This window comes from Salvia hispanica, chromosome 4 (genome assembly GCF_023119035.1).
Source record: "Salvia hispanica cultivar TCC Black 2014 chromosome 4, UniMelb_Shisp_WGS_1.0, whole genome shotgun sequence".
NCBI classification, from domain to species: domain Eukaryota; kingdom Viridiplantae; phylum Streptophyta; class Magnoliopsida; order Lamiales; family Lamiaceae; genus Salvia; species Salvia hispanica.
The window spans coordinates 30,896,137-30,918,677 of record NC_062968.1 but is presented as its reverse complement, the minus strand read 5'-3'; the positions used below and the strand labels follow the sequence as shown (position 1 = coordinate 30,918,677).

The 22,541-nt window shown below is 36.5% G+C and overlaps 4 protein-coding genes across 8 annotated transcripts; 3 read left to right on the top strand and 1 right to left on the bottom strand.

Annotated features, from left to right (window-relative positions):
* The first annotated feature begins 429 nt into the window (after positions 1 to 429).
* On the top strand, positions 430 to 5,943 carry LOC125217952 (phenylacetaldehyde synthase-like). 3 transcript variants are annotated; one of them, XM_048119532.1, is made up of 13 exons: positions 430 to 528; positions 648 to 768; positions 973 to 1,045; positions 1,229 to 1,459; positions 2,097 to 2,260; positions 2,557 to 2,697; positions 3,325 to 3,384; positions 3,665 to 3,829; positions 4,220 to 4,276; positions 4,584 to 4,648; positions 5,099 to 5,222; positions 5,353 to 5,490; positions 5,603 to 5,943. In XM_048119532.1, the coding sequence occupies exons 1-13, from the start codon at positions 443 to 445 to the stop codon at positions 5,729 to 5,731; spliced, it is 1,554 nt and encodes a 517-aa protein (XP_047975489.1). In that variant the 5' UTR covers positions 430 to 442; the 3' UTR covers positions 5,732 to 5,943. The 3 variants fall into 3 exon arrangements, 2 of the variants coding, with proteins under 2 accessions (XP_047975489.1, XP_047975490.1); XR_007175846.1 differs by lacking the exons at positions 5,353 to 5,490; positions 5,603 to 5,943 and having other exon boundaries at positions 4,225 to 4,276; positions 5,099 to 5,171; XM_048119533.1 differs by lacking the exons at positions 5,353 to 5,490; positions 5,603 to 5,943 and having other exon boundaries at positions 4,584 to 4,722.
* Positions 5,944 to 7,147: 1,204 nt separating this feature from the next.
* Positions 7,148 to 12,136, top strand: LOC125222856 (WD repeat-containing protein 70-like). Its single transcript, XM_048125701.1, has 8 exons — positions 7,148 to 7,858; positions 9,054 to 9,266; positions 9,353 to 9,553; positions 10,357 to 10,464; positions 10,632 to 10,769; positions 10,916 to 11,167; positions 11,361 to 11,681; positions 11,756 to 12,136. Exons 1-8 carry the CDS (start codon positions 7,241 to 7,243, stop codon positions 11,921 to 11,923), a joined length of 2,019 nt encoding a protein of 672 aa, XP_047981658.1. The 5' UTR covers positions 7,148 to 7,240; the 3' UTR covers positions 11,924 to 12,136.
* A 2,325-nt stretch (positions 12,137 to 14,461) lies between these two features.
* On the top strand, positions 14,462 to 17,703 carry LOC125222536. 3 transcript variants are annotated; one of them, XM_048125206.1, is made up of 4 exons: positions 14,462 to 15,038; positions 15,715 to 15,801; positions 15,886 to 17,026; positions 17,095 to 17,266. In XM_048125206.1, exons 1-4 carry the CDS (start codon positions 14,670 to 14,672, stop codon positions 17,121 to 17,123), a joined length of 1,626 nt encoding a protein of 541 aa, XP_047981163.1. In that variant the 5' UTR covers positions 14,462 to 14,669; the 3' UTR covers positions 17,124 to 17,266. The 3 variants fall into 3 exon arrangements, with proteins under 3 accessions (XP_047981163.1, XP_047981161.1, XP_047981162.1); XM_048125205.1 differs by adding an exon at positions 15,280 to 15,351 and having other exon boundaries at positions 14,904 to 15,038; positions 15,886 to 17,703; XM_048125204.1 differs by having other exon boundaries at positions 15,886 to 17,703.
* Positions 17,704 to 17,878: 175 nt separating this feature from the next.
* On the bottom strand, positions 17,879 to 21,209 carry LOC125222537 (alcohol dehydrogenase class-3). The gene is made up of 9 exons (XM_048125207.1): positions 21,077 to 21,209; positions 20,849 to 20,985; positions 20,441 to 20,487; positions 20,029 to 20,354; positions 19,544 to 19,626; positions 19,400 to 19,475; positions 18,594 to 18,751; positions 18,334 to 18,495; positions 17,879 to 18,244 (listed from the first exon to the last, which is right to left on the bottom strand). The coding sequence occupies exons 1-9, from the start codon at positions 21,108 to 21,110 to the stop codon at positions 18,128 to 18,130; spliced, it is 1,140 nt and encodes a 379-aa protein (XP_047981164.1). The 5' UTR covers positions 21,111 to 21,209; the 3' UTR covers positions 17,879 to 18,127.
* Between the last annotated feature and the right edge of the window lie 1,332 nt (positions 21,210 to 22,541).

Here is a 22,541-nt window from a genome sequence, read left to right as displayed (position 1 = left end):
GGCACCATTGGGAGTGCTCTTAGCATCATTTGATTCACATCAATAGTCACGTCACGTAATCATCGAAGTTGACTCAGTCAACACACATTCAAAGCTCCAACTCAAACTAGGTCAAAAAAAAACCAATTACAATTTTACTTGGTAATTAATTCCCGGACTTCACGGCAATAAATGAAAAAAAAATTAGGATTAAAAAAGTGGGACGTTACAAAAGTGGAGATAGAGAAGGAGAGAAGATTGTGCTGGTTGAACTAGAGCTGTAATACGAAAATATGTTGAAGGAGGAGAGATTGAGAATTGAGAGAAAATACACTAGGCGCTATTGAGACGTTAAATTTGAAATAGTACTACTTATTAACCATATACTATAATTAATTTTAAACAAGATTTAAATTTAAGTTACTGACAATTGACAAATTAAATTTGAAATAGATATTTAGCGATGCGATACATACAACACACGTTCTTCATTTTGAGTCCTTTCATTCCATTTCCTAATTTCTTCACCATCATTTTTCAGCGCTTTATGTATGCCGTCTCTTGATTATGCACATACCACTCTATTGACTTGTTTTCGCTTTGTTGTTTCCTGTATTTTCTTCGATCGGGATGAGTATGTGCTAATATGTGAATTTCTCAACTGACAGAATGGATGAATTGAAGCCAATGGACGCAGAGCAATTGAGGGAGTACGGCCACCAGATGGTGGATTTCATTGCTGATTATTACAACAACATCGAGAGCTTCCCCGTTCGTAGTCAAGTTCAGGTATTAGCGTTGGAATACACCAGTTTTAAAATTGTGTGGTTGATTTTTCACGTTGAAGTTACTCAATGCTGCCAATTTTAAGTGTTTCAACTCAACTATAGCAAAATAGTTATCGTAGTGAAATTGTATAAATTTGATTGGATTTCTTATTGATTGTTGCTTCTTTAGATTATGATGATAAAGTTTGGTTGTTTCTCTGTACAGCCTGGTTATCTGCGTGAGCTTCTGCCAGATTCTGCGCCCGTCCGCCCTGAATCACTGCAAGATGTTTTGGATGGTACCTGTTTGAAATTTATCCTCACTAATATTCTTTGAATATTGGAAATGTAGCTAGAGCTTGATATTTTGTGTCTGAGATTAAAAGTGTAATATGCAAATGGTTGTAAACTACAGAAGTTAATCCCAACTGCTAGAAGAATATTGATAGAGGCAGCATTCACCTGTAGTGTTTTCTCTACAGATATCCAGTCAAAAATATTACCAGGAGTGACGCATTGGCAGAGCCCGGAATTCTTCGCATATTTTCCAAGCAATAGCAGTGTAGCTGGCTTTTTAGGTGAAATGCTTAGTGCTGCCATAAACATGGTTGGATTTAGTTGGATAACATCTCCTGCTGCAACGGAGCTTGAGATGATAGTCCTGGATTGGCTTGCTAAGGCACTTAAGCTGCCTGATCAATTCCTTTCAACTGGTACTGTTTGAAGTTTGTTCTGAAGTCTCAGATTCGTTTCTATTATGTGTTATGATAACATCGATGTGAGAATTTTGGCATCAGGAAATCTAATGAATTTACTCTCTCATAGTTTAGGATGGTGTAAAGAATAAAAGTAGTCTTGAGTTGTCAAAGAGGGGAAATCTGAAGTAAGGCATATTGTAGTATGGCCAGACTTTAATGAACAACACATGCAATTGTCCGACACAACTGAACTACCGCATTTATGAAAACCATAATTGAAACGAGTTTGTGGCTTTAATTGCCTGTTCAACCAAGAGACCAGTTAAGACTATAACCTTCAGTTGCTTACTTATTTTGACTGACCAAAAATACTGGAATTGGAAGATTAATGTTGTCCATTTAAGTCTGTAGACTATTCTTTGACTTCACATACTCTACATCCGCAATGAAAGACAAGATCATATGACTAGTTGTGAGACAGATAGTAGCAATCAAGTATATTCACCTTGCTCGTATAGTAGCATATGGGCCATTTATATTTCATGGCTCAAACATTTTCCCCCATCAATGTTAAAAAATTTGCTTGTTTAATCAAATTTCTAAGCACTTGCTTTAAATTCAAAGTTGTCTGTGGCTGAGATACATGTTTCAGGACAAGGTGGTGGAGTGATCCAGGGAACCGCAAGTGAAGCAGTTCTGGTTGTTCTTCTGGCTGCTCGAGACCAAGTACTGAGAAGGGTTGGGAAAGATGCAACCGGGAGGCTTGTGGTCTATTGTTCTGATCAAACCCACTCTGCGCTACAAAAAGCCTGCAAGGTGGAATTATTTTTAATTTTTTATGCAACTGGGGAGAATGTCTTACAGTATCCTAGAACTCAATATTATTTCAAGTCCTATAGAATATATAAATATATGATGCCTTTGTGAATCACATGTTAGCTTCACATTTATCTGTCTATGGTACTAGAAGCTGCAGAACAGTTTGGTAAAGCCTTCAGGATTTCGCTAATAAAGTGTGCAATCTATATCTAAATCATGTTCATTCAGGGTAGCATTTTCTTAATTTTCACAATTATTGGCAACTCAGTTCTAATTTTTGCTCTTTGTGACAGATAGCAGGCATTTACCCAGAAAACTTCCGTCTTTTGAAAACAGATTCTTCCACTGATTATGCTCTTTCTCCTGAATCACTCAGTGAAGCAATCTCTCGGGATATCGCATCTGGTTTAATTCCCTTCTTCTTTTGTGCTACTGTAAGGAAACTATGATAACATGAGCAAATTTCAGTTCCTTCATATGCCTGCTTTGCAAGTGCTATCGCTTTGTCATTTTATCAAGTGTCAAATCTTTTGAATTGACTGAGTTCTTTTGGATGGCTGATTTCGTTTAACTGGTGCTTATTGTTCTCATATGGTTTTCTTCTTTAATTAAGTAGTAAAAATAAAAATGAAGTTATACTTTTTCTATATGTGAACCGCCTAAGTTGCCCACTATTTATACTTTCTAATGAGTGATGCTTTGTATCTTTGTGGAGTCTATCTAGATGTAGCTCCTATACAATTACCATTCTATATTCAATTTCCTGTATATTATCAACTACTATGATTTTTCTAATTCTTAAATAAGATTCTTCAAGGAATTAGAATTATGTCATCCATTACACACTCCAAGGCCATGATCATAAATACCACAAGGTTCTGGTACTGTAAAGTATGTAATGTGGTTCATAAGTTTAGTTTTCATTAGCTGATTATGGATGTAAATAATCAACCTAGTTGTTTTCCAATTGACAATGAAATTTTCCATGCTTGACTACTATATGGTTTATCAGATGGTTAAAAATTCAACAAAGTCTACTGAATTTTCCTCTATCTCTGTAGGTTGGAACTACATCATCAACGGCTGTGGATCCTCTGACAGAACTTAGTAAAATTTCCAATGTGAGCTTCTAGAAGAGTTTGTGGAACACTTCTAATTTTGCATGCATTAAGAGACTAGATTTTGGTTTAATCTCGTTACTGCTTGATGATCCCTTTAGGCTATTCAACATGGCCTTGTCTTATTTCTCAGCTGTTAATTACATTCCCATAAATCTTAATAAAACTCTATAGTTCATCAAATTTTCACTTACTAAAGAGATATTCACGCTACTAATATGTTTGTTACATCTCATTTTCTTAAATTTTAAAGCTATTTTGATACACATGTTTGAACAAACAGAGTAATGGGCTATGGTTTCATATTGATGCTGCTTATGCTGGAAGTGCTTGTATCTGCCCTGAATTTCGCCACTATATTCATGGCGTGGAAGGAGCCAATTCATTTAACATGAATGCACATAAGTGGTTTCTAACCAACTTTGACTGTTCAGCCCTTTGGGTGAAGGTATGTGATTGAAAATAAAATTATAGGTCTTGATATTCCTTTAAATAACTTTCTATTGAAATACAACAATCTTCTATCTGGAATGCTGAACCAGAAAACTTGACAAGTTGGTCACATTTCAATTTCTCAACCTCTTTACCTGAGGCAATCAGAACTTTTTTTGCTTATGATATTGTAATTCAATCATTTTCTGATTTCTATCTACTCCTGCTGTGATGTTCAAGTAATGATGTCAGCTTATTACTTATCATAATGGCTTGCTAATTGTTGTGTAATTGAACAAGATCTTACAAATTGAATACAAAAAGTTTTCATAGATTGGGTTGCTCTGCTAATATGCTATTACTTCCTTTTATTCTGATCGGAGCAGTTTATGTCTTTTTCAACCAGGACAGAAGTGCACTAATCCAATCTTTATCAACGAATCCCGAGTTCCTTAAAAACAAAGTGAGTGTATTTCCCTCAATGCATCTTTATGGAGTACTATAAATTATGAGTTTTTTTTTTTTTTAATTAACTCTCATTGTTTTTAGTAATCGATAATATGTAGCTACTTTTCTAGCAATGTTGACACAGACCAGAAGTGTGTTTGCATGCCTGCGACCTGAGTTGTGTAGCTAGTAAAGTTTATTGATATTTTATAGTAATGTACTATGATAGAAGAAGCGACTTAAAAGTTTGCACCTTTTCAAGTCTATGGATCCTTTTCCTTGTCAAATATGTCATCTAATAGTATATGTGGCTATGTATTCAGGCTTCTCAAGACAATAAGGTTGTGGATTACAAAGATTGGCAAATCCCTTTAGGACGCAGGTTCAGGTGGGTTATTGCAGGAGGCCTCTTCCAAAGCTTCGAAGTAGCTTGACACTAACACACTCTACAAGTCAGAATACGTCTGTTACTAACTTACTGCTTGGTGTTTTTATAGTATTACTTTTTATAACTTTTAATGGGGGTTGGGAAGTTATGGTAGTATAAATCAATTTCCTTTTGGTTTAAAAATCTAGTTCTCAACTCAAGGTTGAGAGAACATGAGTTAAACTACCTGTAGGAAAAATCAGTTATCACTACAAGAGTCAATTAGTAAGAAATGTGGTATAAATCATGCATGATTCTATCAGATATATGTGGTAGTAGTTGATTTTATGTAATGGTCCAAATATGTGGCATCTTAGAATATAACTTATGTTGCCCGTAGGTATCAATAAACTCAAGCAGTAGCCACTTCTTTGACCCAGTGAGCTAATCTCTCTCGGTGTTTCTATGCAGATCTCTTAAACTTTGGATGGTATTGAGACTTTATGGGCTGGAAAACTTGCAGGCTTACATAAGAAACCACATTGAACTGGCTAGAAAGTTTGAAGAACTTGTTAACCTTGATTCGAGATTTGAGGTAATGATACAAATCAATTATCTTGATTAACCACATAAGCAACAATTCCCTTCCCTTGTGTATTTGGTTCTCTCCTCCAGTAATCGAAACAGATAAATCACCACTAATGTTAAAACTGCACAATTTTCAGGTTGCTGCCCCTCGGAGATTTTCTTTGGTTTGCTTTGGTCTGGTATCTGCACGGAATGATGTAGAGCATGCTAACCAATTGAACCGTGAGTTACTGGAGGCTGTAAATTCGACTGGGAACCTCTTCATCTCTCACACGGTATGCCTGTATAATGCTTGCTTTAGATAGTAAGACCATTAATCACGATCATCAATTTCGTTAGATTAGCATTTGGCACACGACTTATTTATTTTCTTTCCATGACATTTAGGTCCTATCGGATAAGTATGTACTCCGATTTGCTGTGGGAGCGCCATTGACTGAAGAGAGGCACGTGCTTGAAGCTTGGAAGACATTACAAGAAAAGGCTGCTCTTCTGCTAAGTGAACTCAAAGAGTAAGGTTGTTCTTTAGCTTACTTTCAAGTGCAAAGATTGCTCATTCTTGATGAATTACCATTTTTCATCCATGCATTTGCTTTTCATTTTTCAAGGCATTTATTAATCCACTACATACACTACTCGATATTCTATGGAATTTGTCAAACTTTGTGCTTTCTAAATCATTAGACTTATGTAAAATGATCCTTTCTTCAAGAATGAATTCTCCAGTATGTCATTCTGTTACACACTGATTATATTAGTAAACCTTTGCCTCCTACTAATTGCATAAAATTATCTTATTTGAAATCGGATTTTGGGCTGAAGTAAATGGGCAATGATTATTTTACTATTGACTTTTGGAAAGTCAAAACGTGTACTAGTATACTATTATCGTAACACCAAAGTGTAAGTAAAATAAAATACTAGTATACTATTACCGTAACACCAAAGTGTAAGTAAAATAAAATTGTAACTATTCCAACCCGAAATATATCGAAAAAGGAGATAAAAACAACATAGGGTGTAACTGATATTTGAAATACCCAATGCTTGTAGTATTTGACTTTGATGTATCCATATCGGATATTGCCTATTGCACGTAAGGACATTCATGTCCAATGTGGATAGGGGAAGAATGAAGATCAGAAATTTGAGTACGAAAATCTTTATTATCAAGTACTACTAAGAGATGATGTCTGTATTCACGTTTAGGTCGGATGCGAATAAGGTAGGTTGGAATTTGGAGTACGAGCATCTTCAATATCAAGTGAGGTATTCGTATCAAACATTCATGTCAGATACAAAAGACAATGCAAGTGAGATACGATTAATTTTTTGATATGGCATTCTCAACATCTACCTATTGGTAAGAGTACCAATGAGTATCCATTGTTATCAAACAAAATATTCAATTCGTCCACAATCATAGATTCATTTTGATTAGAACTCACAGTCCACTAACCATTTTCATTCACTTTCCACTAAATTTCTTAAAATTCGTGCCCGGTCAAACATAGCCTTATATTGGTGGACGAAGGGGGTATGATTTAATAAAATTTGAAGTTTATTTATCAAAAAAATAAAACTAGATGGGAATATAAGAGCAAAATAGACATTAGTTTTTAGTCTATCCCATAAATTTTGAAATTGAAATATTAAATTACGAGTTATAATTTTTCTCAATTGTTCCATTCATGCACATCTTTTAAGGATATTCAAAACGACGTATTTCATTAAAAAAAATACTACTATTTTTTATTTTATTTTATTTTTCATTTCTCTTTTTTATTTTATTAAAATATTATCATTTTTAACATCTCAAAAATAAATTGAATGGAACAGTTGAAAGTTAGTTAATTTAATATTCCCATTTCACAGCTTAACAGTTTAAAATTTTAATTTGGCCGAACCGGTAGAAATAGAAGTGACGACGCAAATCGGCCATGGCAGCGCGGAGGTGAAGCTTTCGCCTATAAATTCATCCAAACTCAAAATTAATTCAATCAAAATTCACCATACTCTGACAAGATGGACGATGAAGCTGATATCTACGAAGGAGTCAGAGCTCAATTCCCTTTGAGTTTCGGTAAGCAATCGAAATCTCAAACCCCTCTCGAACTCGTCCACAACGCTACCCGTCGGACCACGGGCGCTTCCTCCACATCCACCGCCGCGAATGATAAACCGTCTGCTTCCGCTTTCCCCTCGCTTTCCAGCTCCTCTCAGGACTGGATAAACTCTTTCAGAAACTCAAACCCTAGAAATTCAAGTAGGGATGGCGGTGTGGGTAAATTGATTGGGCCTCCAAGGCCTCCTGCGGTTTTGGATAAGGAAGATGAGATGCCGATTGGTGGCGCAGGAAATGAGGACGAGGAGCCTCGAATTGGGCCGCCTAGACCGCTACCTGGGAAAGCTGAAAATGATGACGAACCGACAATTGGGCCACCTAGGCCGCCTTCTGGGAAAGCTGAGGATGGTGATGACAATGATGATGATGGACCGGCGATTGGGCCACCTAGGCCGCCTCCAGGTGCTATAGATTCTGATTCTGATGAAGAAGAAGATGAAGATGCAGATGAAGAAGATGATGATCCTGGGTATCGAATTCCATTGAGCAATGAAATCGTCTTGAAGGGGCATACGAAGGTGAAACATTTAGCTGATCTGTTCCCTTGGATTTTAGTACACTAATCTTCTATGATTTGCACTGTCAACTTTTTTTTTTACTGTGCAATAGCAGCTAGTGTTTACTAGTAGTACTTATATGTGTCTGATGTTGAAAGCTGCGGTTATGATCTTGTTATGCGTTGATTGCATCGCAGTGAGATACCATACCTGAATTGGTTAGGGAGATTAAAGAATGGTTATTGTTGGTTATATTTAAAAAGAGATAACCGTTGTATCATGCATGTATATAAGGTGTCGCAGTTCACAAAAGTAGGCATTTAAATTTGGTGTTGCTGAGAAATTTACAAGACTCTCCTTATCGATTTGAATTCTGCAAATGTTTCTCTCTCAAACTTAAGTCTGTGCAGACTGAGTGAAACTTCTATGTGTTTCGGTGCTCCAATGAAGTGAAGATACAAATCCTAGTGTCTTCAGTATGTCCACGAGTCAACCATGAAATACTTAAAACATTTTTTCTAGGCTAATCATCATCCTCCACACCTTTTTTTGTTTATGAGTTTGATCCCCCTTAAAGTTTCCTAGAGTGTAAAGCCGGAACAGAGGCACTTCTTTTTGTGTCTTATGTTCTCCTTGCAGTAGAGTATCTTCACTTAGATAACTGGACAAGTTCCCCGTACTCAATCCCCAGGCATCTGTCATATTCCTGGATTGCATGCACGTTGGTCACAATGTCATCTACTTTTGAGATTTTATATGTTGTCAAGAAGTCCTACCAGACTCGTTTTCATCAGAAATTTAGAACACAGAGTTTTGGTATTCTGTTGTAGAGACACTCACTGTAATATGGAAGGTAGTAGTGGGTTAAATAAGCTTCAAAGCTGAAAAAGCAGTCATATCAAGTATTTCTAAGTTCTCTTCCTTAAAATATACTCCAGATGTTCTTCCTAAAAAACCAAGCGTCCATGCGGCTCTTGTATCCTTTTAAATTGCAGCATTTGAATTAAGAAACAATCTAAGTTATTAGAGTATACCCTTTTGAACCTATCTCAATTTCAACAAATTTTGGGTATTTGGGTGATTGGTTATGGTTTTAGCTGGATATATAAATGGGAATTATGGGATACTATCTGATCTATGGAATCTCATGTTAGATTGCTATTTTTTGTTTTTGGGATTAAGACTAGGAATGTATCATGACTGAAATTTTTCACAGGTGGTTTCAGCACTTGCAGTGGATCACACTGGATCTCGAGTTCTATCTGGCAGCTATGACTATACTGTTCGCATGTATGATTTTCAAGGCATGAATTCCCATCTTCAGTCATTTAGACAGCTTGAACCATTTGAAGGTCATCAAATTCGTGGGTTGAGTTGGAGCCCTACAGCAGATAGATTTATGTGCGTCACTGGATCAGCCCAGGCTAAGGTGATTTTGAATGACCGTTCACGTTATTTGTTTAGGTAGGTTATACACATTCTTATCTAACTGATGTTCTTCCTGCTCTGGTGCAGATCTATGACCGTGATGGACTTACATTGGGAGAGTTTGTCAAGGGAGACATGTATATCAGGGATCTTAAGAATACTAAAGGCCACATATCTGGGTTGACGTGTGGAGAATGGCATCCTAAGGACAAGCAGACTATCCTAACATCATCTGAGGATGGTTCACTGCGAATATGGGATGTAAATGACTTCAAAAGTCAAAAACAGGTAACTGTTTTAACCTTTCTGGTTGCTCACTCATTTGTTGGAGAGCCTTGACTAGCACCTGAGGGTTGTTTGGAAGAATTGAGTGCAATGTACATAAAAGGATGAGGAATCATGTTAGACACTTTCAGCCCATCGCAATTCTTCATACCTTCAGAAAATCAAGACATGAATGCATTCAAAGACACATCCAAAACTGATTACATGTATTATGTATAGTATATACATATAATAGAAACATATAACCATATATTTCGTCAACCTTGAGTATACATTGTGCATCTGCATCATTGACCATTGTACCATCTATTCCCAAGCAAATTTCAGTCTCATTATGGTTAGTTTGTATTATCAGTGAATCTCTGAAGAAAAAGCTATTTATGGCATAAATAATCAATTCAGACACCATCTGAAAATCGTTTTCTGGTTTTTCAGAAGTTACTAATATAATTGTTCAAATTAATCATGAGTATAATGGGTTTCTTATTTTATGTTTTCCTACTTTCTTGGTTGAGTGGAGAGAGCCAGGGAAACGGACCACTATAGAGTTGTAAGTTAAGATCGATGTGATATACTCTTATGTTATTGGAATTTTATGTACTCATAGAATTACAGTATTAGTTTCTTGAAAGAGAACATTCCATGGCTGAATGGTTTCTTCATTCAGCCATTAAGTCTATGTCTAGATTTTACTCATTTTCCTAACGTTAACAATTTTTCATGATATGGTTGAAAACCTCCATCTGCGATTTGTATAGATTTACTTATTTGTTTTAATTTTCTCATCATTGTCTCTTAATTTTTAGGTTATCAAACCCAAGCTTTCTAGGCCCGGACGTGTTCCTGTAACAACATGTGCCTGGGATCGTGAAGGTAAACGGATTGCAGGTGGTATTGGCGATGGTTCCTTGCAGGTTGGTTTTGATTGATGTGCTGAGATCTTCACTGTACTATATGACTGAGGCAGATATTAAGATTATTGATCATCTTGTCTGTCAGCTATAATTATACTAGGAGAATGCTTTCTGGCTGCCTTAATTACATTTAAACAGTTACCAATTTCTGTGGCATGTTCTTACAGATATGGAACATCAAATCTGGATGGGTAAGCAGGCCAGACATACACGTTGGAGATTGCCACGCAGATGATATTACATCCCTCAAGTTTTCGAGTGATGGATTAATCCTTTTGTCAAGAAGCTTTGATGGTACACTCAAGGTATTCTAGAGATGCTACGAGGAAATCTACTAATTTCTTTGTTTTTTTTTATTATTGTGGGAATGTACGAAGTACTCCTGTAGAGCCTGTTATTTTAAGGGTTGACTTGAAATAATTATATCCATACCTGCCATGTGTACTACTAGGTCTGGGATTTGCGCCAAATGAAGAAGGCTCTTCATGTTTTTGATGATCTTCCGAACAATTATGCTCAGACAAATGTTGCATTCAGCCCCGACGAAGAACTCTTCTTGACTGGAACATCAGTTGAAAAGAATAACACAGCAGGAGGTATGCTATGTTTTTACGACAGATCAAAAATGGAATTGGTGTCAAGAGTTGGAATATCTTCAACATATAGCGTTGTTCAATGTGCGTGGCATCCGAGGATAAACCAGGTAATTTAATTGTGCTTTATATTCCGAGAATCATACCTTATGAATACTCAGATTTGAGAATCCAAAAACTTCATGCATCAGGAGTAGTATTATTTACAGAAAGAGTCAAGCTATTGAATATGCCTTAACCTGAAACTTTTAGGCTGTATGCACTAATCCGTCTGCATCTAATCTCTGAGCTCAAACCCTGCAGATCTTCGCAACAGTAGGGGACAGACACGAAGGAGGAACCCACATACTATACGATCCGACCATCAGTGAGAGAGGAGCACTCGTGTGCGTTGCACGTGCACCACGGAAGAAGTCTCTCGATGATTTTCAGGCACAACCCGTCATTCACAATCCGCACGCGCTGCCATTATTCAGAGATCAGCCTAGCCGTAAACGTCAGCGCGAGAAAACACTGAAGGACCCACTCAAGTCCCACAAGCCGGAGCTACCCATGACGGGGCCAGGCCATGGTGGAAGAGTTGGTTCGACAACAGGAAGCATGCTGACGCAGTACCTTCTTAAGGTAATGTGGCTTTTACTCATTCTCAAACAATGCTTTGAGAGACCAAGTGCTCACAGTTTCACATTCTGTAACAGCAAGGGGGTATGATTAAGGAAACATGGATGGATGAAGATCCCAGAGAAGCTATCCTCAAGTATGCTGATGTTGCTGTCAAAGATCCTAAATATATCGCGCCAGCGTACGCTCAGACGCAGCCGGAAACAGTCTTCGCCAAGTCGGATTCAGAGGATGATGAGAAATAAGTGGTGATGATGGTTGTTATGTGTCAATTCTGAACATTTGAAGGGCGAAATCTTGTTATGGCCTTACATGTGGTGTTCTACTGTAGATGTTACTATAGTTGGAGTATTTGATTTGTGGCAACTGCCAAACCAATGATCCTGTAATGAGCATTCAGACATGATAGATTCTTTTTTGGATATTATGTCTATGCCAGGCCAAGTGAGCTTTTTTCTTTTTTTTTTTGCAATAGTTGACTGTCTTCTTTCTTTTTTATTTTGTTCTAATTTAGTTTCTCATTCTTTGTCTTTCTCTTAATTTTCTCTATACTTTAGTAATATCTACTACGCACGATTTAACCTACTACACAACAATTTCTAAATTCTTGAGCCAAAGTAGAATTGCATCACTACATAAATTATTTTGTTAGTATTAGTTTTACAAGTTATTTAAAAATCGTTTTGTCTATTTTTTATAACTTAAAAATGAATAATAAAATATAATCCCTCGGTCTCCGATTAAAAGTCACACTTTTCCATTTCGATCTGTCCCCAATTACGAGTCACACTTCATTTTTACCATAAATAGTAAGTAGGTCTCACATTCCACTAACTCAATTCACTCACATTTTATTATAAAACCAATATAAAAAAATGGGTCTCACATTTCACTAACTTTTTCAACCAACTTTTCTTTACATTTCTTAAAGCCCGTGCCCGGTCAAAGGGTGACTCCTAATCGGGGACGGAGGAAGTATTAACCTGGATTTGTTGTATAACTATAACTTTTTGTATGTTGTGATATAATAAGTACTTCATATACCGCTATATCATCGATCATTATATAAAAAAAAAAAAAAATTACTGTGTTAATGTGTGAAGGTGTATTACTATAATACTAATTGATAAAATCAAAATTTAACATTATGAAGTTATATTAAAATTTCTTTAAAAATCATTAAAATAATATTTATACCAAAGTTGTATATTATTTTTATATATTTTTTAATTAAGTATTTAAATACTGTTATTTAATATGTTTAAAATTGAGAATTAATTGTTTAAATTGTGACACTGTATTATAGGGAGTAGGTAGTTAACAATATTGAATCTCAATTTTGCTTAGTTAAACAAATAAAATTCTAACTGATCGTTGAAGATTTAATTTATTACAACTATCATTAATTTAAAGTTTATATTATTTTCGATGAAATTTAAGTTTACACTATTAAGTGCCCTTGTTTTTGTTTTAATCAACGCGTTCTTTTCTCTTCATTATTTATTTTAAATGTGCTTATCTTATTTTTAACTATTCTTATTAGTAAAGAGTACTACTTTTCTTTACTCCCTTCATTGTAATATAAATATCTCATATAACAATATTAAATGCTAAATAAAAGTATTTCAAATGAAGATTATTCTTTGATCTTTTGCCAAAATAAATATCTCATATAACAATATTAAATGCTAAATAAAAGTATTTCAAATGAAGATTATTCTTTGATCTTTTGCCAAAATATGTCAAGAGTACTACTCCCTCCGTTCTATAGTAATTGAGGCGTTTCTTTTCGGCACGAAGATTAAGAAAAATTGTGTTAGGTGAGTTAAGTAAAGGGAGAATAAAGTGGAAAATGAAAATGGTTGAGAGAAAAAAGTAAGAGATAGTAAAGTAGGTGTAGAAAAATGTGTTGACTTTTACTAAAAAAAGAAATGACTCTATTACTATGGAACGGAGAGAGTACTTTTCTTTACTCCTTCCGTCCCAAAAAAATAAGGACATTTGGGACGGCACAAAAATAATGCATCATATTATTTGTAGTGTTTAATGGTAGATCCTAATAGTACAAGTTGTAAATAAATTGATATATATGGTAATGAGTTTGGAGGAAGTTTCTATAGATGGAAATGTAATTATTTTATGGGACAGGCGAAAAAAGGAAAGTGTCCTTATTTTTATATAACGGAGGGAATATTAGTTTTGGAGAAGGTAATTGCATAATTTACAGAAATACAAAATATTTCTTCTTTGTTTATATTGGTCAAAATATTTAAAGCTTATACCTAAAGTTTTAATTTATATCTGTTTAAGCGATTGTTAACTTTTTTACCTGTCCAACATACTATAAAATACTAGCATGATGGAATGATATACTTTTGTAGTAATATTAAAATAATCATAGAACTTTTTGATTCAATAGTAAGAAAATATTTATACTGTATATAAATAAAAAATTAACAATATCCAAATAAAAATAGTATTGGTAAAATAAAATAGTACTCCCTCCGTCCCTCATTAGGAGTCATGATTTGACCGGGCACGAGTTTTAAGAAATGTAAAGAAAAGTTGGTTGAAAAAGTTAGTGGAATGTGGGATCCACTTTTTTATATTGGTTTTATAATAAAATGTGAGTGAAGTGAGTTAGTGGAATGTGGGACCTACTACTATTTATGGTAAAAATGAAATGTGACTCTTAATCGGGGACGGACCGAAATGGAAAAAAGTGAAATTTTTATAGGAAAGTATAGAAAAGTGGAGATATTACCGTATTAGATTGTCGCAAATATACAATCTTTCTCTCTTCTCACCAATGTGCATTCGCAGCTCTAGGGTTTCTTCCCCTTCAGCAAATCTGAATCTCCCAAATTTTGTTTAATTTAACCCTCTTTCACTGTATTAGTGCTTTGGGGTTAAAGCGCGTACCTTGTTGAGTGAAAGGGATGAGCTTTTTCCAATTCCAACGAAGCTACTGAGAATCCGAGACTTTTCTCCATGGAAAATCCGGCTCCGATTGTACTGGATATCAGCTCCGACGAGGAGACGGTTTTCGGTGACGTCACGAAAGGCCTCGGCGAATTCGGCTATAAGGAAGACGGCGAATGGCTGTCCAAACTGCTGGTTGAGGTCGGCGGAAACATAGATGATGATTCCGACGACGTCGTTTTTGTAGGTGAGCTGTTCCCGAACGCCGCTAAGAAATCGAGATCAGATTCAGTGAAATTGAAGGTTGCTATTGATGACGGAGATGATGACGATTGTATGGTTTTGGATGGCGACCCCGACAATCCGGTGGTCGCCGTGAATCATAAGGATGACGGCGATGATTCCGATGATCTCGAGATTGTTGGGGAGAAGGGTGAGGTATGTATTCCTTTTCATTTTTGCATAATTTATTGCATTACAATTAAATATGGCCCCTTTTTTGTTAATTTTTTTTCTTTTGTTGTTGATGATTTTTTGTCATGTACATATCAGTAAGTAAGTGAGATTACTGTTGCTCTTTACTCTTAACAATTTACTGTAATTTGTTGAATATATCATTTTCTTATGTTCTTCGGTTTGGATTGTTTGTGTCTTATGAAGCTTGATATCTCTGCTTCAGATTTGAAGATGATGGATTTGTTGGGAATTTTCGGAGAAATTGATTCGCGGTTTTTACTTTGTGTTAAACATGGTACTTTAAATTTAGATGTTTTTTGTTTGTGCAACCATTATCTTGGTGATAAGAAGGGCTTGGGGTCTGATTCTAGAGAATGTGTCGTGTTTTCGTTAAATAAGTTTATGTCTATGTGAGCATCATGTTTATTTGGTAGCCAACCGTAGGAGCTGCAATTTTGTACTTTTCTTCGAATCCAGTTAAAGCTTTGGGAACTAAAAGTGCGTATGTGTGAATATAATGGTTATTATTTGGTATTTATAAGGCCTCTGTCATGTCTGCTAATTGTTACTGATTTAATCTCGTCTTTGAAGATACTAGTTGTTGTTTTACTTTATCTGTTCAGATATTGGTTAAAACAAATGGCTACTGCATCTACAGGTTGCGTGCAGGGACTTTCCTCACCCAAGACATCTCTGTGCTAAGTATCACTTTGCGACTTATCGGCATGAGGTTCATTGTGGCCAGGTAATTTCGTTTAATTTGATATTTTGATATGTCTGGGGGAGAGTAGAAGGCTTCCATCTTTGATTTTGAGTTCCTTAATTTCAGTGTCACTGTTATGTGTGTGACGTATTGGCTCCATGTCTCCATTGGGGCACTGGCTTTAACGGTGCTGACCATTGCCATGCTAGTGATAAAGAGGAATTCTGGAAATCAGAGCGGAAGCGTGTGAAGAAAATTGATATGCCTGTTGCTAATCGCAGTACGATTACTGCTTGTGTAGAATCGTATTTCCAATCAATTCAAGTGCCAGGATGTGCTCCATCACAACCAAACTCTTTGCCTCAGAATCAGGGTGTTAAACCTGGGACAATTCGTCCTTGTGTTCAGTCATCCAATGTTAGTATGCCGAATGCCATGAACCGAGTAAGAAGCCAACCACCTGGACGTGTTGCTTCTAGATATAACCCTCTATCGCCGTTGGCTTCAGTGCGGTCACACGCACAACCTAGAAGTCCTTACACTATTACACCAAGGGTTGCTCCTATGAACAAAAGCCACCCTGTAGGAAGCCAAATTCCTCAATCCTCCCATCGTCCAGTCTTCAAACGTAATGGGTTGATTGGGGCTTCCGCAAATAATATTGGGGCTTCCACAAATAATAATAAGCATGCGCATAGGTCTCAATTATCTGGAGACCCAACTCTAAGCAGGCGCCGTGCGTTGCAGGCTGCTGTCACAGATGTGCGTCGAAGTCAGGCTACTGTCACAGATGTGCGTCGAAGTCAGGCTACTGTATTATCTTCTCACCCTAACATGGATGCTAGGCATGCAAACTACTCTTCTAATCCTCGGGTGAACTTGCAACGACTTCCTAACTACTCTCCTGCTTTCACACCGCACCAATCTCTGACGCCTTCTCAGCCATCTGTAAGTGGAACCTCTCTGGGGTCACCACGATTGCAACCCTACACATGTACCAAACCAAGAGCAGGAAACATTAGCAAGTCCGCTGGCCCCGAACCCTATATTACATCCATGCCTGACAACCATGTTCCTTCTCAGACTGTTGATTCCTGTCACTCGGATGCTGGCAATACTTTCCTGGATCAATTGCATTCAAGATCCACAATCTCCTCATGCTCCGGAGTGGTTAATGACTTTGGTCAACCTCAAAAACAAAGTCATCCTACTACCCCGTTGGCTTATGACCAAAATGATGTCCAGCATCAGCATCTTACTCAAAGTGGTATGGGTTCAAGTCCAGCAGATTTTGGCTTCTTTTGTGATTCCTCTGTCAACCATGGCAATATGCAGATTCATACCGAGAACGGGGCACCAGCTGAGATCTCGCAGGTGCAAAATATACAAGATGATCAGCCAAGTGTAACACCCATGACCGTGGACAATCCCCCTCAACAGAATGCTGAAGTAGCTGCATATACCTCCCCAGTGAATGATGCTGTCTGCCAGTTTCCTGAAAGTGGAGTACCTGGCTCGTTCGACTTCCATCTTCTTGACAGTAGTTGGATGTTTGAAAATCAGTCATTTACAGGAGCTGTGGAAGCTGCTACTTCACCTAACTGGAATGTATACTCACCTGAAACTGCTTTTACCGATACAGGTAACTTGTTTGATATTTAAAGCTTTCATGATGCTGACCGAAATGTTCTGGACTGGAAGGAACCGTGGTTCTGATGATGTTAAGTAGTCTGCTCGATTCATATTGCATTGTCCTTCTGTAAATTAAGCACACCATATCCCTCGTATCAAGGTTTCCTGTATAGTATTAGTAGGAAGCTTATCCATTTCTTTAATTATAAATTATGTTGTAATTTTAGTTAGCAGTTTGTTTTCTGGCTACATGCATTTTGATTTTTGACATTAGAGCTTCATGCTGCTGGAAGGGAAAATTGATGAGCTATATCTCAGCATGTTTGTTAGTTAGGTTCTTGGTTATCCCTCTTGGTTAAGAGCTCGTCAAAGTTGCTACTTCTAACAAGTCGCAAGGTTTTAATTAAACAAGAAATTAAAATATCAGCTTGTTATCATACAGCCATGTCTAAATAACTAAAAATATCATAATCTTGGAACATAAGAGTAAGAATAAATTTGTTTTATTATAGCTTAAACGGATGTTTTGCATAATTGACAGCAATAAGGTCAAGGAAATAAACACCAAAATGTAAAGAGGTAAACTTAAACAGACAGCATCATCCACAGTAGCAGAAGAAGACACTCAAACATATGAGCAATAAGACAGTGGAGTTGTATGGGAGATTTTCATAGCAATGGAAGGTTAAACGATAGCACCCATACTGAAGGCACGTGCTGGCTGAACATGGAACCATTACTCGAACATGTCAAGCACAACACGGAGGCACATTCCTTCATGCATCATATCGAAGGCTTTGTTGATCTCAGGCAGTGTAGAAGTGTGGGTGATGTACTCATCAACCTTGATTTCCTGAAAGAAGGGCATATGTATGGTGGGAAAAGTTGAGAATGGCATGATAAATTAACTGACTGAATAAGGAGAAGGAAGAATATACTCACTTTCTTTAGATACTTTTCGACAAGCCATGGTACTTGTGAGCGGCTTTTGAAGCCACCAAATGCGGTGCCCTTCCAGACACGGCCAGTCACCAGCTGAAAAGGACGAGTGGAGATCTCTTGACCAGAAGCTGCAACGCCCACAATAACTGATGTTCCCCAACCCTGAAAGGTTAATACAGAAGATCAGTAATCCTTGAATTTTTATATGATCTCATAATTCATATAATTTTGTGGTGTTATAACTTGATTTAGGTACCTACCTTATGACAGCATTCTAGAGCAGCTCTCATCACACCCACATTCCCAATGCATTCAAAACTATAGTCAACACCGCCATCTGTTAGATCCACAATGACCTGCTGGATTGGTTTCTCGTGATCCTTTGGATTGATGAATTCAGTCACACCAAAGTCCTTTGCTGTGCACCACAATTTTCAGCAAATTTGGGAATTAAAAAGATATCACTTCTGTTAATACTGCTTAGTTGCTATATAATTATTGGAATCGGGAAACAAATGGCATGACCCCTCAGTGATATTTCTTTTGTAATCAAGAGCTATGAGACGCTAAACCAAACAACAAGTAGATCAGTAATAGACACAAGTCACATTTGTATCATTTTTATAGGTCTTCACATTGGAAGAAGTCCCTAGGACATCATTAATTGGTTCTTCAAGCACATGAAACATATAGTTGATTTTACTACGTGGAAGCTACGTAGGCAAACAAACCTTTCATATTCCATATTTTGCAAAAAAACAGCACACCCCCTAAAACACCAAAAGACACTACAAGAACAGGTAGAATATTTATTTTCTTGAGTCTGCTCAACAAAACAAGGACATTAGATAAAATTGAAAAGGAGGTTGGTTCATGTCCAGAATGTCTCTAGATACACAGCTTTGCTTATAGCAAGAGAAAATCCAGAAGTCGAATTTTTACATGAGCTCTTTACATACCACAGTCCATGGCATGGGCAAAAAACTCTTAGCACTCAAAGAATATCATGCACCAAAAATTTACTAATTAATTGCACAAGAAAGTAGTGGTGAAGAAGGTGAAGTACCTCTATCAAACTTTTTGGTGTCAATATCTATCCCAATGATGCGGGAAGCTCCAGAAGCTTTTGCACCCTCAGCCACCTGAATCAGAAGTATTCATCATCTTCTCTGTATGATACAAGAAGTCAATCATACTATAGAAAACTCACAGCAAGTCCAACAGTGCCGAGACCAAATACAGCAACTATGGAACCTTGTTCTACTTTTGCAGTATTCCAAACAGCTCCAAGACCTATATGAAATTAATTATACACAAGGATTAATAAATTGATGGTTGTGGTATTCTACTCATAAAAAATTGTTAAAAGTTCCACAGAAGAAAGATTTTTTGAGTTGTAAATAAATCAATTAGTGCACGATCAAACTGAGCTTCAGACACTTTAAATCAATAAGTCAGAGTTGACTGGATACTAAATTTATCCATGCAATGGGCTGCAATAACTGGAGAAGTTACTGTAAAAGACACCAAGATTTCTGGTGTTCTAAATCCTGATTGTTTACGTTGAACTGTATGAGGGATGAAGAAATGAACTAGATCCATTTGGAATTTCGGGTGTTCATAGACAACGGGAATTTAGCAAAAGACAACAAGATAACTTATTCATATTCAACCAGGGTATGTAAAGATCCTTGCCTGTTGGAACACCACAACCGAGCAGACACACTTTCTCCAATGGTGCTACAGGGTCAATCTTGGCAACGCTAACATCATGTACAACAGTGTACTGACTAAATGTTGATGTGCCCATGAAATGATAGATAGGCTTTTCATTGATGGAAAAGCGGCTTTTACGGTCAGTCAACATAACTCCAACTCCAGTAGCTACCCTGACTTTCCCACAGAGATTTGTCTTACCAGATTTGCAAAACTTGCATTCCTTACACTCAGCTTGATAACAGGGGATAACATGATCGCCCGCTTGAACTTCTGTCACACCTTCACCAACACTCTCAACTATCCTGAGATCCCAACAGGAACATTTATCTGATGCTTAGTCAATATTCAGAAAAGCTAACTGTTCTTTAAATTTTAGCATTTAACATACCCAGCAGCTTCATGACCAAGGATGCATGGGAATAGACCTTCAGGATCCTGCAACAAAGATAATCAAGAGATCAGATTGGCTATAGATAGGAGATTATGCTGGTCACTTTTTTCCCTACTATTTACTTTTTCCCTCCATTCTACAGCTTTATTGCATTAGATATGGTGCATTCAAACACTAAATACACCCAAACACAGAGAAGACAAACAATACTCCATTATAATCAATCAAGCACGTCCCGATTGAAAAAGTTCAGCTTCCTCTTTACTTCAAAAAAAAAACATATGCATTCCACATTTCCGATCAATATGAACAAACTCCTTATGAATCTTCGCAAAATGATTGACTAATTCACCATCATTTGCTAACATGTTTGCACAAAATTCGTACACATGCACCGGACATTACCTTGCCGCTCCAGGTGTAGGCATCCGTATGACAGAGAGCGGTGAAGAGGATTTTGATCCTAACCTCTCCGGCTTGCGGCGGTGCGACCTGCACCTCTTCGATCACCAGAGGTTTATTTGGTTCCCAGGCCACCGCCGCTAATCAAAATTAAGGAAAAACTAATCAACAAAACACTCAATTGATTGGCAGTAAAACGGTAAGACGCATAAAAATGAAAAGGATCGATACCTTTGCAAGTAATGACTTGACCTTGAGTAGCCATTGATGGATAGAATAGAAGGAAAGAGATCTACAGAGAGCGAGAGTGACGGTGGAGGCGCCGCTACCAAATGAATAATTATATTTTATTTAGAAATCTAAATTATCCAATAAAAATAGGCCACATGGTGCAGTCACAAACTCACTCGACTACTATTCTAGATAAATAATTTAATATATAAATTTTATTTTTAAACAAATGATTATCTACCATGCATCTCAATAATATGCTTATTATCATTAATGGAAATAAGATGAATGTATAAAATAAAATTAAGTACAAACATTAGTTTGTTTGCTTCTGATTACCAAGTAAGAATACCAAATCACTGAAAGTAGTTGGGGACAAGTAAAGTAAAATAAAAAAAATTCGAACTATGATAATCTTTTCGATTAATATGTGTATGAAACTAAATGTTACAAAAAAATAATTTATCATCGAAATATGCTCATAGCCCACTATTTTTAAACATTATTAATAATGATTCTTCGTTTATTACTCATACACCAATATTTTTTTAAAAGTTACTCCCTCCGTCTTGGATAATTCGTCTCACTTTGACCGAGCACGAGTTTTAAGAAATGTAATAAACAATGATTTGAAAAAGTTAGTGGAATGTGAGTCCTACTTTAATACTCCCTGCGTCCCACGTTACTTGAGTCACTTCTTTTTTGCACTCGTTTTGAAAAAATAATAATAAATAATTAAAGTGAAGAGAAAATAAAGTAAAAAAAAGAACAATATAGTTAAGACTCTTCTCTACATTATTCTCTCTCTTACTTTTTTTTCTCTCCATTTTAACTATTTATTATTATTTTTCCAAAACGAGTGCAAAAAATAAATGACTCAGGTAACGTGGGACAGAGAAGTATATTAGTTTTATAATAAAAATGTGAGTAGAAATGAGTCGATGGAATATGGGCTCACAACCAAAAATGGTAAAAAGTGAAATGAGACAAATTATGTGGGACGGATCGAAATGAAAATATGAGAAAAATTATCCAGGATGGATGAAGTGCTGTATTAATCTACTCCATTGAATTCACTTATATCCCATTATATACTTGACAAAAATAAGAAAAACTTGGTGGGCCTCTCAAAGCCTGTCTTGCCTCGTTCAATAGTTCCACTTTTTGCTATTGGGCTGATGATATTTATACAACAGTACTTGGGTTTAAACATTGTGTGGGACTTTAGCATGAATTTTCATACCCATCCTAAATTAAGTGAACTGCGTAAACATAAACGGTATCTGATCTTTCACTTTCACACGTAAATGATATCTGATCTTTATTTTATATCGTTTTTGGTACCCAGTGACAAAAATAACCCTAGGTACCAAATATGTGATTTTTTTTCATGAAGGATATTTTTGAAAATTTCAATTAAATAGTACCAAATATGTGATATTTTTTCTTCCTTTCTCATTTCTTT